Source organism: Aspergillus aculeatus (genome assembly GCF_001890905.1).
Source record: "Aspergillus aculeatus ATCC 16872 unplaced genomic scaffold ASPACscaffold_3, whole genome shotgun sequence".
Classification (NCBI taxonomy): Eukaryota; Fungi; Ascomycota; class Eurotiomycetes; order Eurotiales; family Aspergillaceae; genus Aspergillus; species Aspergillus aculeatus.
The window spans coordinates 1667253-1680759 of record NW_017962978.1 but is presented as its reverse complement, the minus strand read 5'-3'; the positions used below and the strand labels follow the sequence as shown (position 1 = coordinate 1680759).

At 55.1% G+C, this 13507-nt stretch overlaps 4 protein-coding genes across 4 annotated transcripts; 2 read left to right on the top strand and 2 right to left on the bottom strand.

Moving 5' to 3' along the window:
• The first annotated feature begins 130 nt into the window (after positions 1-130).
• ASPACDRAFT_76166 (protein translocase subunit TIM50) lies at positions 131-2387 on the top strand. Its single transcript, XM_020204658.1, has 3 exons — positions 131-562; positions 626-1354; positions 1418-2387. The coding sequence occupies exons 1-3, from the start codon at positions 281-283 to the stop codon at positions 2009-2011; spliced, it is 1605 nt and encodes a 534-aa protein (XP_020059433.1). The 5' UTR covers positions 131-280; the 3' UTR covers positions 2012-2387.
• A 435-nt stretch (positions 2388-2822) lies between these two features.
• On the bottom strand, positions 2823-5422 carry ASPACDRAFT_76165 (putative C6 transcription factor). The gene is made up of 5 exons (XM_020204657.1): positions 4725-5422; positions 4229-4666; positions 3797-4178; positions 3603-3738; positions 2823-3516 (listed from the first exon to the last, which is right to left on the bottom strand). The coding sequence occupies exons 1-5, from the start codon at positions 5402-5404 to the stop codon at positions 2996-2998; spliced, it is 2157 nt and encodes a 718-aa protein (XP_020059432.1). The 5' UTR covers positions 5405-5422; the 3' UTR covers positions 2823-2995.
• Positions 5423-6460: 1038 nt separating this feature from the next.
• Positions 6461-9608, top strand: ASPACDRAFT_50495 (F-box domain protein; the record flags this gene model as incomplete). Its single annotated transcript, XM_020202357.1, has 2 exons — positions 6461-6645; positions 6773-9608. 2 exons carry the CDS (start codon positions 6461-6463, stop codon positions 9606-9608), a joined length of 3021 nt encoding a protein of 1006 aa, XP_020059431.1.
• Positions 9609-10028: 420 nt separating this feature from the next.
• ASPACDRAFT_24369 (uncharacterized protein) lies at positions 10029-12429 on the bottom strand (the record flags this gene model as incomplete). Its single annotated transcript, XM_020199263.1, has 2 exons — positions 10029-11911; positions 11961-12429. The coding sequence occupies 2 exons, from the start codon at positions 12427-12429 to the stop codon at positions 10029-10031; spliced, it is 2352 nt and encodes a 783-aa protein (XP_020059430.1).
• Between the last annotated feature and the right edge of the window lie 1078 nt (positions 12430-13507).

Genomic DNA, 13507 nt, shown 5'->3' with positions numbered 1-13507 from the left:
GCAGTGACGGAGAGAGTGAGAGAGAGAGAGCTTGCCAGTGCAAGTGCAAGTGCAAGTGTTAGTTAGCGTCCGTCTTCTCCGCCGCCGACCTCTGCCGATTTTCCCAAACTCGACCAGACACTCTGGATCATCGATTCTTGACCCTGCCATTCTCCTCATCCCACATTGGTCTTTCTGTTACCTGCCGTGTGCTGTGTGCTCCGCGGTGCATGTGTAAACTGTCTATCACCATCTGCATTTCTAAAATCCTTGATCGATTCTCCTCCCCCATCCATCCATAATGCTTAGCCGGGCCGTACTGCCTCTGACGAGGCCTAATATCCTCGCTTCAACTGTCCGTGCTTCTACAGTCACAGTCCCTCACTCGCGCTGGTATGCGAAGAACAGCAAACCCAAATCTTCCTACAACCTTCCCGACTCCATCAAGGCGTCGCAGTCCAAGCAGCCCTCTCAGGCTCCGGCTCCCAAGCAAGAAGACAAGCAAGCAGACTATGCCGCAGAGCAGGCCGAATTTGATACCAAGGCCGACCCGCAGAGCAATGCCTCTTCCCAACAGACCTCCGTGAGTTGCGCTGCATCCTATTGATATTTAAGCCCGTTCAGCTGACCAGTGTGGCTCCACTAGCCTGAATCACACGCACCCGAAGAAAAGGAACTCCCTCGCCAGCCCCTCCCCGACCTTACCCAGGGTATCCCCTCCACCCTCGCGGCCGAGTTGGAAGCTCGCCAGACCGGTCGCCCATCTACCACTCTGAACCTCACCGAGGATCCCTCCCGCGCCGAAGACTACGCCGAAGATGAGGGTCGCGGCGATAAATCCAAAGACCACTATACTTCCTCCCTCGACCGCAAGCGCGCCCGCATGGCCAACCTGTTCTCGGCGTTGTTCTTGCTAGCCGGTGCTGGTGGAGTGGCTTACCTGGGTCGGAACTGGGAGAACGAGTTGGAAGAGAAGGCTCACCCCGAGACTCCGTCCGGCTGGGGTCTAGGACTGTGGTATAACCGCGCCAAGGCCCGTCTCGGTGACATCACCAGCTACTACAAGGACCCGGCCTTCCCCAAGTTGCTACCGGACGAGGACCCCAACATGCGCCAGCCCTACACTCTGGTGCTGAGTCTGGAGGACCTGCTGGTGCACAGCGAGTGGAGCCGCGAACATGGCTGGCGTGTGGCCAAGCGACCCGGTGTCGACTACTTCCTCCGGTATCTGAACCAGTACTACGAGCTTGTCCTGTTCACCAGCGTGCCCAGCATGATGGCCGATCAGGTGCTCCGGAAGCTCGACCCCTACCGCATCATCCGCTGGCCCCTGTTCCGAGAGGCCACCAGATATAAGGACGGTGAATACATCAAGGTATGACGCGATTGACTCTAGCCGGCTGTTTCCCCATCCACGTCACTAATATGGGCTACATAGGATCTGTCTTACCTGAACCGTGATCTCTCCAAGGTCATCCTTCTTGACACCAAGGAGGAACACGCTCGCCTGCAGCCCGAGAACGCTATCGTCCTTGACAAGTGGCGTGGCGACCCCAAGGATAAGACCCTGGTCGCCTTGATTCCTTTCCTGGAATACCTCGCCGGTATGGGCGTTGAGGATGTGCGCCCCGTCCTCAAGTCCTTCGAGGGCTCGTCTATCCCCGTCGAATTTGCCAAGCGTGAGAAGGCCATGCGCGAGCGCTTCGAGCAGGAACTCGCCGAGGAGCAGAAGCGCCGCCCTCGGAGTGGTCTGGGCGGCTTCGCCTCCGCTCTGGGTCTGAAGTCCAACCGGACTCTGGACGGCGAGCAGAGCCCCGCCGAGGGCCTGGCCCAGGGTAAGATGCTCTGGGACCAGATCCGCGAGCGCGGCCAGAAGAATTACGAGATGATCGAGAAGGAGATCCGCGAAAACGGTGAGAAGTGGCTGGCCGAGATGGCCGCCGAGGAGGAGAAGGCTCGTCAGGAACAGATGGCCATGATGAAGGGCTCCTTGACCGGCATGTTCGGTGCTGGTGGTGACAGGAAGCAGTAAGCAAAAAGTCAAAAAGTGAAACCGATCGTCACTTGCTTTGTGTTTCTTGATTGCAGGAGCACTCTTTATGAGAGCGGGTGCTTGGGTTCCATACGAGCGCCACCAACGAACTTCCTCTCTCTCTGTCTCTCTCCTCTTCTTTATTTTCGTGTCTTGTCTTCCTTCTTCTTTTAATCTACGTATACCTGGGGTACACTGTTGTTACTGTTGTTCTCGGGACCGGGGTTTTCGTGTTGTGCTTTTTTTTTCTTCTCTTTCCTTAGAAGCAGGGGTTTCTGTCCCGCGCACCCATCCTTTGATCACGGGCTGATTGTAAAATAGCATCCTTTTTTTCGTTATTGTTGTCCATCTAGGAGGGAGGTTATGTATAAATTGGAAATAAAATCTAATCATATGCATGGTTTCTATATTACTTACGCGTAGGGTAGGCTGAATTGCATAGCAGGTTAGGCTCGAATTATGTATGGTGTGGATGAGTTGAAGTATATATTTCCGGCTACCACCTGGGTCCCTACAATCATTTGTCTGCCGAACCGCCAGATTTCCGCAATCGCAGAACAATCGTTGCGGCAGTCGAGCTTCAATGTCATAAAAGGTATGTATGTTTGTAGTATTCTTCTCTCTCTAGGCAGAAAGAACCTGCAACTCAGCAGCAGCAGCAACCTTGCACTCACTGCCTCAATGGGTATATTCTAAAAAAAAAAAAACCAAGACAGAAAGCCTCCCCTCTCCCCTCCTTCCTCCTTCCACCCCAACCTCCACATTCACCCTCACCCTCACTTTCGACTCTTTTGTTGAAAAGACAGAGGGGGGAAAAGATCAAGTAGTCGAAAGGGAGAAGTGGGTATCCATACTCTCGTTGAAAAATGAGCATGATTTGATAGAGATCATTGAAACAAAGTCAATGAGAACCTGGGGTGATTGGTTACACAGAATATTACGGTTATGTTGCCTTGTTCAAGGATTATTTTGTTTTGCGGGCTTTTACGATAGGTTGACGTCCTGGAAGACAGACACGTCCCAGATGCCCGTCATATCGAAGGGAAAGCCGTCCATGGTGCCGAACGTGCCGGAGATGGACATCATGTCGTCGACGATGTCATTGTTGGTCTGCGTCTCGGGGAGCGAGATGGCCGCCGGGTTGACGAGACGGCCTGTGGCCCCCGGGTGGTCGGACGCGCCGCCTGCGCCGCCTGCGCTGCCGCCGCCCAACATGCCGCCGCCCAGGCCGATGACCTGGCTGAACGTCGTGTCGGGGTTGGTGGCACCACCGCCGGCGCCGGCGCCGCCGCTGCCCGGGGGCGCCGCTAGGCGGCTGAGGAGCCGTTCGCAGTGGTCCAGGCACATGTCGGCGACGTCCCAGTCCTCGTCCTCGCGGACGCGGCGCAGGATGGCGCGGAAGGTCTCGACGTTGGTGAGGCAGGACCGCGCGACTTCGCTGTCGGTGGTTTCGAGGGCGCAGCGGACGAGAAGCGTCGCAGTCGTGGTGAGGTGGAATGCGCTGTCTGTTTTGGGGGGGTGGGGTTGTTAGTCTCTGGTTTGGCTGGCAGAATGGGTCCAAGAGTCACAAAAGTGAGAGAGAGGTGCTTACATGGTAGCCAGAATTCTTGGAAATTCTCCTTTCGAAGGGAGGAGATGAATTGTACTATCTCCTCCGCCGATTTGCGGCATTCAGTCTGGAAATACCGGCGTGCTTCCGGGTTTTCGGTCTCCGAGTTGTTGACCTCCTACGGATTTGTTAGCTTGGCTGGACAGGAGGTGTCTTGTAGCAGGTGCGTCGCTCACGTTCAATTCCACCCGGCTCACTAGCATCTTAACAGCTAGGAACGCTAGCTGAAGACTGCTTGTGCCGGAGATGCGTCCCTCAGAGGTACGTGGAGGGTTTCTCAGCCAGTCAGGCAGCGAGTCCTCCCAGACATCGAGGTCCGTCCGGATCTGTCTCACTTTCTTAGTGGTTTCGCGCGCGAACCGGTGCTGAAGACCGTAGACAAGGGGCAGTAGCTCGCCCAGAATCTCCGTCAATTGGCACAGCGCGATGTGGCAATGCGCGGCTCGGACGCGTTCAGGGGTGCGAGATGCTGGTGGTATAAGTACGTCGATTGTCGGAAGAGGGACATCGTACTGATTCTTTGCGATCTGTGGCGGTACACCGTGACCGAAGCTCCCCCTGAAACCAATGTCAGTAGCCCTTTCTTGCTATGTAGAAACGATACCTACCATCGATCGTGGATGACCACTCCCCACCATAAGCGCATGCGATGATTCTTTTCAGCTGGGGACAGTTTCCAATGACTAGGGTCGCGATTGAGTCCGAGACAGTGTGCAAGGGAGACCATACGGCCGCTACTGATCGCATTTCCAGTCATGGAGAAGATCGGGCGACCGGTCAAATCAATAAGAGCGGCGCTTATGGTAGACAGACCAGGGGCGGAGAATTCCTCGTGTAGAGCGGCCACAGTCATGTTGACCGCGTAACGGACGTCTGGTTTTGGATGACACGCCAGCTTGGGAGTGTGCTTCCAATACACTAAAGACATCGAATACACCTGACACAAAAGAGAGGCTGGCGGGTCCCCCGGAGTCTCAGAAATAAAAGCCTCCCAAAAGCTTTCTCCATCGAAGATGGGGAACGCAGCGTTGAACCTGTCAATGAACCTATTTTGGGTGATTAGTAGGTCATTCCGATCCGATCCAATCCTAGACGGAGACATACAGTCTAACTAGGTCGTGCTTGAAAGGTCCTAAGATCTGCTCCAGGATTTCTTTCTGATTCTCTCCTGGCGGAATACCAACGCGCATTCCCTGTCTTCGTCTCGAAACAGTCGTGTACAGAATGGGCTTCCTTGGATCGCTCGAGTAGACATTATACGTATTGTTCTTCGGTTCTACGGACTTGCTCGTCCGCTCGGTGGGCATGTACTTCTCAATCACTTGGGCGTCGTCAGCCACCACAGGCCCAACAATGAGGACAGACTCATTGTGAGGATCATCGAATCTGGACTCGCTTCCTCGATGGCCACCGACTGAGTCTGTCTGGGGAACACTGGATGCCCGTGGGCGGCTGCCACTGGCCGGGGAGCCGACTTCTGAGCTGCGCTTACGCTTCTGACCAACAGTCGACACTTGCGCCGGATCTGCGGACCAGCGTTTTGTGTCATGGCCGTCTGAGAGTGGAGCATCCTGGCTGGAATCCTCCTGGTAGTGGCAATCGGCGCCCTGCACGCGACACAGCAGACACGATTGGCCGGGTATATCCACAGTGCACCGAGACTTGCGCTTCCTGCACAGATCACATGCCCTGACCTTATGTGACCTGTATGGTCTGGCGCCGGCGTTGAATCCCGGAGAGGCGAGCTTCTGGGTGGAGCTACTCGGAGCTGTCGTCGACGACATGATGAGCCTTCAGCAAACGGGCGACCTGCTCGGGGATTCTTGTGTAGATCATCAACTAATCGTAAGCCAATTGAGGACACTGCAAATCATGCAATCGTGATAGAGGGCGAACACCGTCGAGTGCGAAGCGTGCGTATGGTGGAGGATCGGATCTAGGCCGGCCACCGATGATCGGGGATCAAGCGCTGTACCCGGCTAAATGACTCTGAGAGTAGGAGAGGAAAGCATTGATCCGGGGTAAGCTAGTCGCGAAGCTGCGCCAAGTACTGCATGGTCACTCAGCATACAGAAATCAAACAGGCATTGCGATGAGCGACGAGTTCACTTTTGGGGGAGGGGGTGGTTCGGTCCATCCAGCGCGGGATGATTATTTCCCTTGCGTTTTCTCCGAATCCGATAAAATCTTCGTTCTTATCGGCTGCTGTGAAGTTGTGGGGAGGAAAAGAGCTGAGTCAGCGGGTCAGACCAACCACGTGCTCCTAAATCGGAGTCCGTATTCACATCGGGTGGACTAGGCCCAAATGGGACTGGACAGGGTCCCCGCGCCCGCCTCAGGCCTATTTCAGGCACCCGTTTCACTTTCTCCCCGCCTGGCATGCGCGAACGGACTTGCAGTGAGCTCACTCATTCACTTACCTCTCATCCACTCTCCGAGTACTCCGTACAGCCCAGCTGATTGATTATTTGCTAGACCATGCAGCCAACGCATGGACTTGCTGTCTTTTCTTATGCCTCTTTAGCTTAGCTTAGCTCTGTTTGAGTTTTATCCACTGAAACCGGACCAGACGATCACCGTTGCATTGGTCTACATTGGTCTACGTTTGGAGAGACACAGCCACCGGGGTCGCTAGTTGGCGCTTCCCGTGCTTTCCACTCACCAGAGTCACCACCACCCACACTCCCCCCCAACGCGCCAAATCCTGCATTCGGGATCCTGCCAACTTCCCCCTACGCCTTTTTTCCGCCATGATGCTGGATGGGTGCAATTGATCCTATAATTGTGTCTGCATTTGTCTTTAGCAAATGTAGACACCCATGGGTTGGACATCGTTGATCATGGATGAGGATGTCCTATTACCTGCGGCTGAGCGGCTCGATGGGCCCCATCAAGACGATGATGACCAGCAACCGACAACATGTTTGATCAAGCTGCAAAGCGATATGGTAAAGCAGGAGAAAGAGCTCGCAGGCGAGCAACGTTCCTCACCCTTTGCCCGTTTACCTCGCACAGTCATTGAACAGTAAGTACTTTCATTCTACTTCTTCTAGCTGGTCAGCTGGGAGGCGCTTGTTCGCTTCTCCATATCGCTCACCCGCACTGCGCGGTAACTTGACCTATATGCGGTTCGTTCTTAACGGGTTACACAGTATCCTTTACGTTGCGGATGCAAACACATTCGCCTCTCTAGCCTTACTGAATCGCAAATGGAGGCGGATTTCCGACTCGACTCTGCTATACTCTCATCATTTAGCCCAATGCCCATCTTTCTCTCTGACCCAGAAGGCCATCGCGGAGCCATGTCAACAGCCATGCGACCTGTCACACCTCAAACAAGTGTTCTACACTCAAATCAGACGGAATGCTTTTGAGACCTTCTTGCGACCTCGCAAGACTCTAATCAAGCTGATATCGACCTCGATGAGCTCGTCAACAGCATTTCCGCAGGGCGAAGCTTTCCGGTTCTCTTTCTCCCCCAACGGTCAACTAATCCTGTGCATCAGTTCCTCTCGAATTGTTGTCCTTGACGTCACCTCAAACCCTGCTTCAGTGAAGCATGAACTCAAAACCTGGAGGCGTCCATTGCATGCCGCGATCATTGACGACGGGTCTCTGCTTGCGGTGGTTTCTTCTAGCCATCGCGTCAATGTTTACAGTCTTTGTGACGAGGAAGTAAGACTGGTCCAAGACCTAACCTTGAACGATGTTCCTCGGACGCTAGCGCTATCTCCCACGGGAGGTGTGCTTGCTATTGCGTATGATGATCGCATTGAAGTACATGCGACCGGAGAGGGGGTACTGGCCACCGAGAGACGAGCCGTGCGCTGCTCTGGCGTCGATTCTGTCTCTTTCTCTGCAGATGGAGCCATGCTTCTTGGCACTTCTGCCGATCCTCAAAATAGTGGCTTGGTCACGATAACAGTACCGTTCTATGCCGAATCGGAGCCTGAACTCTCTCTGAGAGATGTCCATAGACGGATGTGGACTACTCAAATCCTCTTTCCGGATGTTACCACGGGCTTCAGTCGCGCATGTATGCTCCCCCTCCACTCCGAGGGCGAAGGTAGCTGGATCATGGGTTTTGATGAACAAATCAACTCACTCCGAGCGTTTGGGGCCAATAACACTAGCTCAGGTACAACGTACTTTGTGACGCCCATGTCCGATGATGGAACCAGGGAATCTGCCCCCACCATGCTACCTACTGTTGATGATATGGGGGAACTGGTTGCGGCTGGCTTTGAGGAATCTGGTCTTTGGGTGTATGGCATACCCGATCGTCTGGATATCGCTCCCGTAGCGAGTAGCACACGACCACCAGCTGGGTCCAATGGGGAGCTGTACCACTGGGAACACGAAGGCGCGCTGCCTGTTGAAGATTGCTCATCTCGACTGCAGCGGTCTATCACCAAACCAAAAGTACTCATCAAGGGTCATAAAATCAGTGATATGCCGGGCATGACTGCAGCCCACTGGGTGGAATGTACGGGTCTCGCTACAGAAAATCGCCGCCTGGTGGCCGTCGCACCAGGTGGCATCAGCCCCCCAACCATTGGCGAAGAAGATGTGCCGGTGGATGGTGGACGAGTCCTTCTGCTGGACTTTGCACGTTCAGCGAGCGATGGCAATTATACCGAGATTAGCATTGAGATTGGTGATGCGGAACCAAAAATGCTTTATGAGCCAGACTCGAGTCTAGACACCGAGGTAGAACTAGAAAGAAGAAGGACTCGCATACACCGTGCAAGCGCTACGTCGCCGCGAGCCAGAGCTTTCGCTAGGGAGTCATATCCGTCGGCCCATTCGGTGTCTCACGCTTCTCGGCCGAATATTCGCCGCAACAGCTCCTTCTTCTCCAGTTCTTCGAATGGAGATGCGTATCATATCCCAGAGTCCCCGTATGACAATGGGCAACCGCGGTCTAGGGATACACTGCGTCGTGCTGCGACTGCTGCCGCCAACACGAGGGAACGATATCACCCTCCACATCGCGATGCGCAGTCCCCCATCCACCCGAGACCAGCGTCGCAGACCTTCCAGGTACCTCATGAAAGTGACGCTGACAACTGGGTACCGCCCCCTCCACCCTATACTCGCGTGCCGGATGCACCTCTCCCTGATCATTTGCGAAGGACTCTGCTACCCTCCAGGACAGAGCCGATCATCCGAGTTGGCGAACCTCCGGCCGAAGTCCAGCGCTCGCAAACCAGCCGTCTAGAGAATATGGTCGAAGAATCGTCCTCTCGGGCGTCACTGCACAGATTGAACAGCATCGCGAGCTCGAGGCTCGCTTCTCGCCTAATGCGAAATAGCATCAGAGAGCCCGTATCTCCCGAACGAGCGCGCAGGCAAAACACATTCATGCGCAGGAGAAGAGGTTCAGCCACCGGCGCTTCGCAAACCATCGAGGACACGAACGGACTCGCACCGCTGGTCACTCCTTCTCAAGAACACGCCGAGCAGCATATACACTTCCAACTAGAGAGCATAGCCGACTACCCAGCGCAGCCTGACCGATCCGTGCCCCTCCTCTCCACTGACCCATCTCTACCGCCCTCGAATTCTCAAGCCAACTACGCCAATCCGTCGCCCGAGCAGCCTACCATACATGCCTGCATCGACGTTCCGGGAACCATTCCCGCCACGCAGGAACTCGGCAACACCCGCCAGTACTCCTTCTCCTCCCCCAACCTCCAAGTTCCATCCGCCCTGCAGTACGATGCTCCAGAAGTCCTCCAAGACAGTCATATGCGCTCCGGCTACCCCCACCAGATGGGCGACCGTCGTCCGCAATCCCAGGACCTTCCACTACCGCTGATAGGGGCCAGCATTCAACCCCTTCACCACCGGGCCTCGACGGATCCCACGCTATCCGCCAGCTCTCAAGCTGCCGCCCATGACCTGTGGCGGAGACGCATAGAGGAGTGGAACGAACAAACTATTTACGAGAGGAGCAAACGGCGAAGCAAGTGTATTGTGATGTAGCAGGGCTGCTTTTTCCCATTTTGCTTTTTCATCAGATCTCGATTCGATTTGGTTTTTTTCTTTCTGGGTTGCATCATTGGTTTCGAAGATTTGGAGTGTATATTGATAGGACCAGGAACATATTTGGGATTGTAGAGCGATGGCGTCGTTTTCTTTAGTTTAGAGCCTGGGACTATTATCTGTGTTACAGGTAAGAAGTTGGCTTCTTATATATTCAAACGCATCAGGAGGGCTGGGGTTGATCCAGTCTCGTGTGATTGGTAACTAAATGTCTCATTCATATTTCAGCATCCGCGAAACGTGTTCGAAATGTTGGCTGGCAAATTTAAGATGTCAAAAGTAAACAATTAGATACTGATCATTGTCGACGTGCACGAATTTCAGAGCATACGAAAGCATGGACATCACAAACATCGCAGTTTAACTGCCCCCGCCTCCTCCACCACAACCTCCCCCTCCGCCTCCACCTCCGCAACCACCACCACCACCACCGCCGCCGCAACCAGCCCCTGCACCACCACCACAACCCCCAACACCACCGCATCCACCCCCAGCACAACCCGCGGAGCAATTCCCTCCCATCCCTCCACAGCTGCCTGCCGCAACCCCACCTCCACACGTCCCCGCCGCACAGTTCCCATGCACCCCTTCCACGAAACTCATACAGCTGGGGTTCGCCACATACGCATCCGCATGCACCCCGGGATCACAGGTATACGGGGCATATAAGGGCACATAGACCGGATACCCCCACAGCAGAGGGTAGTAGCCATAGACGGGGTCCACCCCGGCGGCGGCGGCGGCCCCGGATTTTTCCTTGTTGGCGGCAGCAGCAGCAGCAGCCTTCTGGTCCTTGGACTTGCGCTTCTCGGCGCGGCGGCGCGCCTTCTCGTAGTCGTGGCGGAGTTTCAGGAATTTGAGCTCGCGGGGATCGAGACCACGGGTGTTACCTGCCGTCGTGGTGGTCTGCGGGCGGACGGCGTTGTGGGCGGAGATGTGCGGGTTCTTGTCGGGGTCGGAGGAGATGTCGTCGCGGTCGTGGAGTTTGGCGGCCGCCTGGCGGGCGCGGGAGGTGGAGGAGAAGAAGGGGATGGCGAGGGGGGAGTCGGCGGCGACGCGGACGGCCTCGCAGTACCAGCAGGTGCATTCGCTGTAGATCTCGCCGTCGGTGAGCTTCTTGTACGCCTTGCTGGTCCATTCGAAGCCGTCGGAGAGTTTGGTCTCGTCGACTTTGTCGTCGTGGTCGATGAGGATGGCGAGGCTGTTGCTGCCGCCGCCGCCGTCCTCGCGCGTGCGGTGGGTGGAGAAGGCGAAGTAGCGGGCCGGCGCGAGCTGGTGCGTGTGCCAGGCGAGGTCGACGTCGAGGGTCGGGACGGCCATGCGCCGTGGGTTCTGGGACATGATCCGGAAAAAGACGTGGTACCTCTTGATCAGGCGGTCCATGGTGGCCGTGAGGGTCGGCGAGTGCAGCCAGTCGATGTGATCCATTTTCTGGATGAAGGTGCCCTGGCGGATGACGGCCCCAACGAGATCGAGCGCCAGGGGTGAGCTGTTGTCCCAGTAGTGCGACATCATGCGGCGGTAGGCGACCTTTTCCTCCGGGTGGAGGGCGAGTTGCAGGCTGCCGGGGTTGGCCTTGTACATGACGTCCTTCTGCTTCATTTGCGCAGCCAGGTAATCGTTGACCGTCTTCATGGTCAGGTTCTTGCCTCGATTCCAGCCGGGGTAGGCATAATTGATGATATCGGTGCCGACGACCTCTAGAAGGCGGTTGGGGAAATTGAATTGTTGTTTCCGTCGTCTGGTATCGCTGGCCGGCTCAGGGACTCCCCGAAGGTTGTAATAAGTTCCTGGCATCGGAAGGTCTTTTTGCAATAGTAGGTTGATGTCCCCGCAGAATTTGGCGATCTTTAGACTTTCGTGGTTTATTTTGTAGGAGCAGTGAGGGCATGAGTGGCGAAAATCCTTGTCTGCGAACCCATGCCAGTGCTCAAATGCATTGTCCAGCGTAAGAAGCATGCCCCCGTCTGTCCAAGGGACAGAGACATGCTTTCCGCAACCGGGGCAGTTTAACGACTTCTCAGACGTGTCCACAAGATTGTCCCAGGGGAAATTTGTCTTGCGAAGAAACGTCTCCTTTGCCTTCGGCCCTGCATCGTAGTCGAGGGTCACATTGTCAACGCAAGCGTCAACGGCCTCCCAGGGCAGGCCACTGGCCCAGAAGCTGATCTTCCCGTGCCGTATGCAGTCCTCGAGAAAAGCACGGGGGTTCAGCATATGCGCATGCCATACCATCAGCACGTCTAGAATGGTTAGTGGCCGATACCAAGCATGCACCGTGACTCAACTTACCGAGAGGAGGCATATCGTCTTGAGACCATTTCATTGGCTCGTCAGAGGTCGTGATCTTCTCGTAGCTGGTATATTTGAGGGTACTGAGTTTGGGCTGCGCGCGAGAAGCGGGGGCACACAACGTCCACCAGGCTGCATATCGGTCCACTGCTCGGGTGGTATAAACCGCCCACCGCTTCTCCTTTACTCGAGCCCATGCTTCATTGGCCTCCTTGGAGCCTGGCTGGAATAGCTCCGGATCAGGATCCTGGATGCCGAAGATTCCGCGAGTGCTGGCTACGCTGTCGCGCAAATCGGCCAGTGCTGCGAGCAGCTTGAGGTGAGCGGCACACTGATCAGATGTGACTGTCGTGTATTGGGATGGGCCAGCGTCCCGAGAAAGGTCTAAGGGGGGTAATGCCAACTGCGACTGATCGAGCTGATTGTATGCAGGTGGTTGACCTCCACCAGTCTCGGTTTCTTTAGCCATCTTGGCAGGCATAAATTATATTGGACTTGGCTGCATGCCACGCATGGACTGTAGAAGTGTGAATGACAGAATTCGAGACTGATGCTGCAGCGGAACAATCTTCCTTTATACTATCATTTGTAGGTCACTGTTGCTCGATAGACGCCTGACATAATTGGAATGGAGGCAGAATAATCGGCTAGCAATGCCACCGGGGCAATGACGCGGGGCAACCACAGATTCTCCAAAAGGAAAGAATTATGCTCTCTGTCTGTAGTCTGACAGGTACGGGAGCGACCGAACTGTGGGTGAGTAGACCCCGAACTGCCTGGTGTGACTGGGTAGGTTCTAAGATAGTGGCAGAGGCCGGCGTCGGGCACCTCGTTAGAGCAGAAGGGTCAACCCCGTCTCTAGACAAACCACGGCGCTGACAGAGGGCAGTGCCGCAATACAAGGATTAACCTAGGTTCGCCTCGTGGGCAGTGGTTCTAGCAAGTGGAACATCGAGGCGAAGCGCAAGCCTCAGGATACGAAGTGCAGTCGGATGTGATGGGAAGCTTCACTTCTGAAAGCAGAAGACGACAGACTGTGATCGACCTCGATTTAAGGAGAATCCAGATAGAACGCAGGTGGCAGTGCTTATCACTGCGTATCATTGAGAAGACACGGATTCATCTTATGGGATCGACCTCATATGGTCCGCTAATAAGAAGAGCCAATGGACAATTGTCGGGCGACCGCCGGAACTAGCACGGTGGTGGGAGTCTGTGCGTGGGGCAGCCTGTGGTCTGTGGTATGACCTGTGACGAGGGAATAGACATCTCTACATCGTTGCTCTCAGGCACTGGTGCCAAAGATTGTCCATTGTGTATGCAATTGTATGATGCAGACTGTGTAGGAAGTACAGTTGAGATGGTGTAGTGTAGTAGTTGAGTAGGTAGTAAGTTAGTTTAGCACGTAGTTACTCAATTCATGATGTTGACAAGCAGTCAAGCACGGACTGATTGGGTGGTGGGGCCGTGGACGGTTGATGGGTCTGGGCTGACTTATTCGTGACTAATCACTGGTCCAATGCAACTGTCACGTGCTGTCAGCTAAT

What these genes read in the sequence shown, in the direction of transcription:
- ASPACDRAFT_76166 (XM_020204658.1), top strand. Translation starts at nt 281, where the DNA reads ATGCTTAGCCGGGCCGTACTGCCTCTGACGAGGCCTAATATCCTCGCT. An exon ending in CCTCTTCCCAACAGACCTCC is followed by an intron (nt 563 to 625) that starts GTGAGTTGCGCT and finishes TGGCTCCACTAG; the next exon opens with CCTGAATCACACGCACCCGA. An exon ending in AGGACGGTGAATACATCAAG is followed by an intron (nt 1,355 to 1,417) that starts GTATGACGCGAT and finishes TGGGCTACATAG; the next exon opens with GATCTGTCTTACCTGAACCG.
- ASPACDRAFT_76165 (XM_020204657.1), bottom strand. Translation starts at nt 5,404, where the DNA reads ATGTCGTCGACGACAGCTCCGAGTAGCTCCACCCAGAAGCTCGCCTCT. An exon ending in TGAGCCGGGTGGAATTGAAC is followed by an intron (nt 3,739 to 3,796) that starts GTGAGCGACGCA and finishes ACAAATCCGTAG; the next exon opens with GAGGTCAACAACTCGGAGAC. An exon ending in CCAAGAATTCTGGCTACCAT is followed by an intron (nt 3,517 to 3,602) that starts GTAAGCACCTCT and finishes CCCCCAAAACAG; the next exon opens with ACAGCGCATTCCACCTCACC.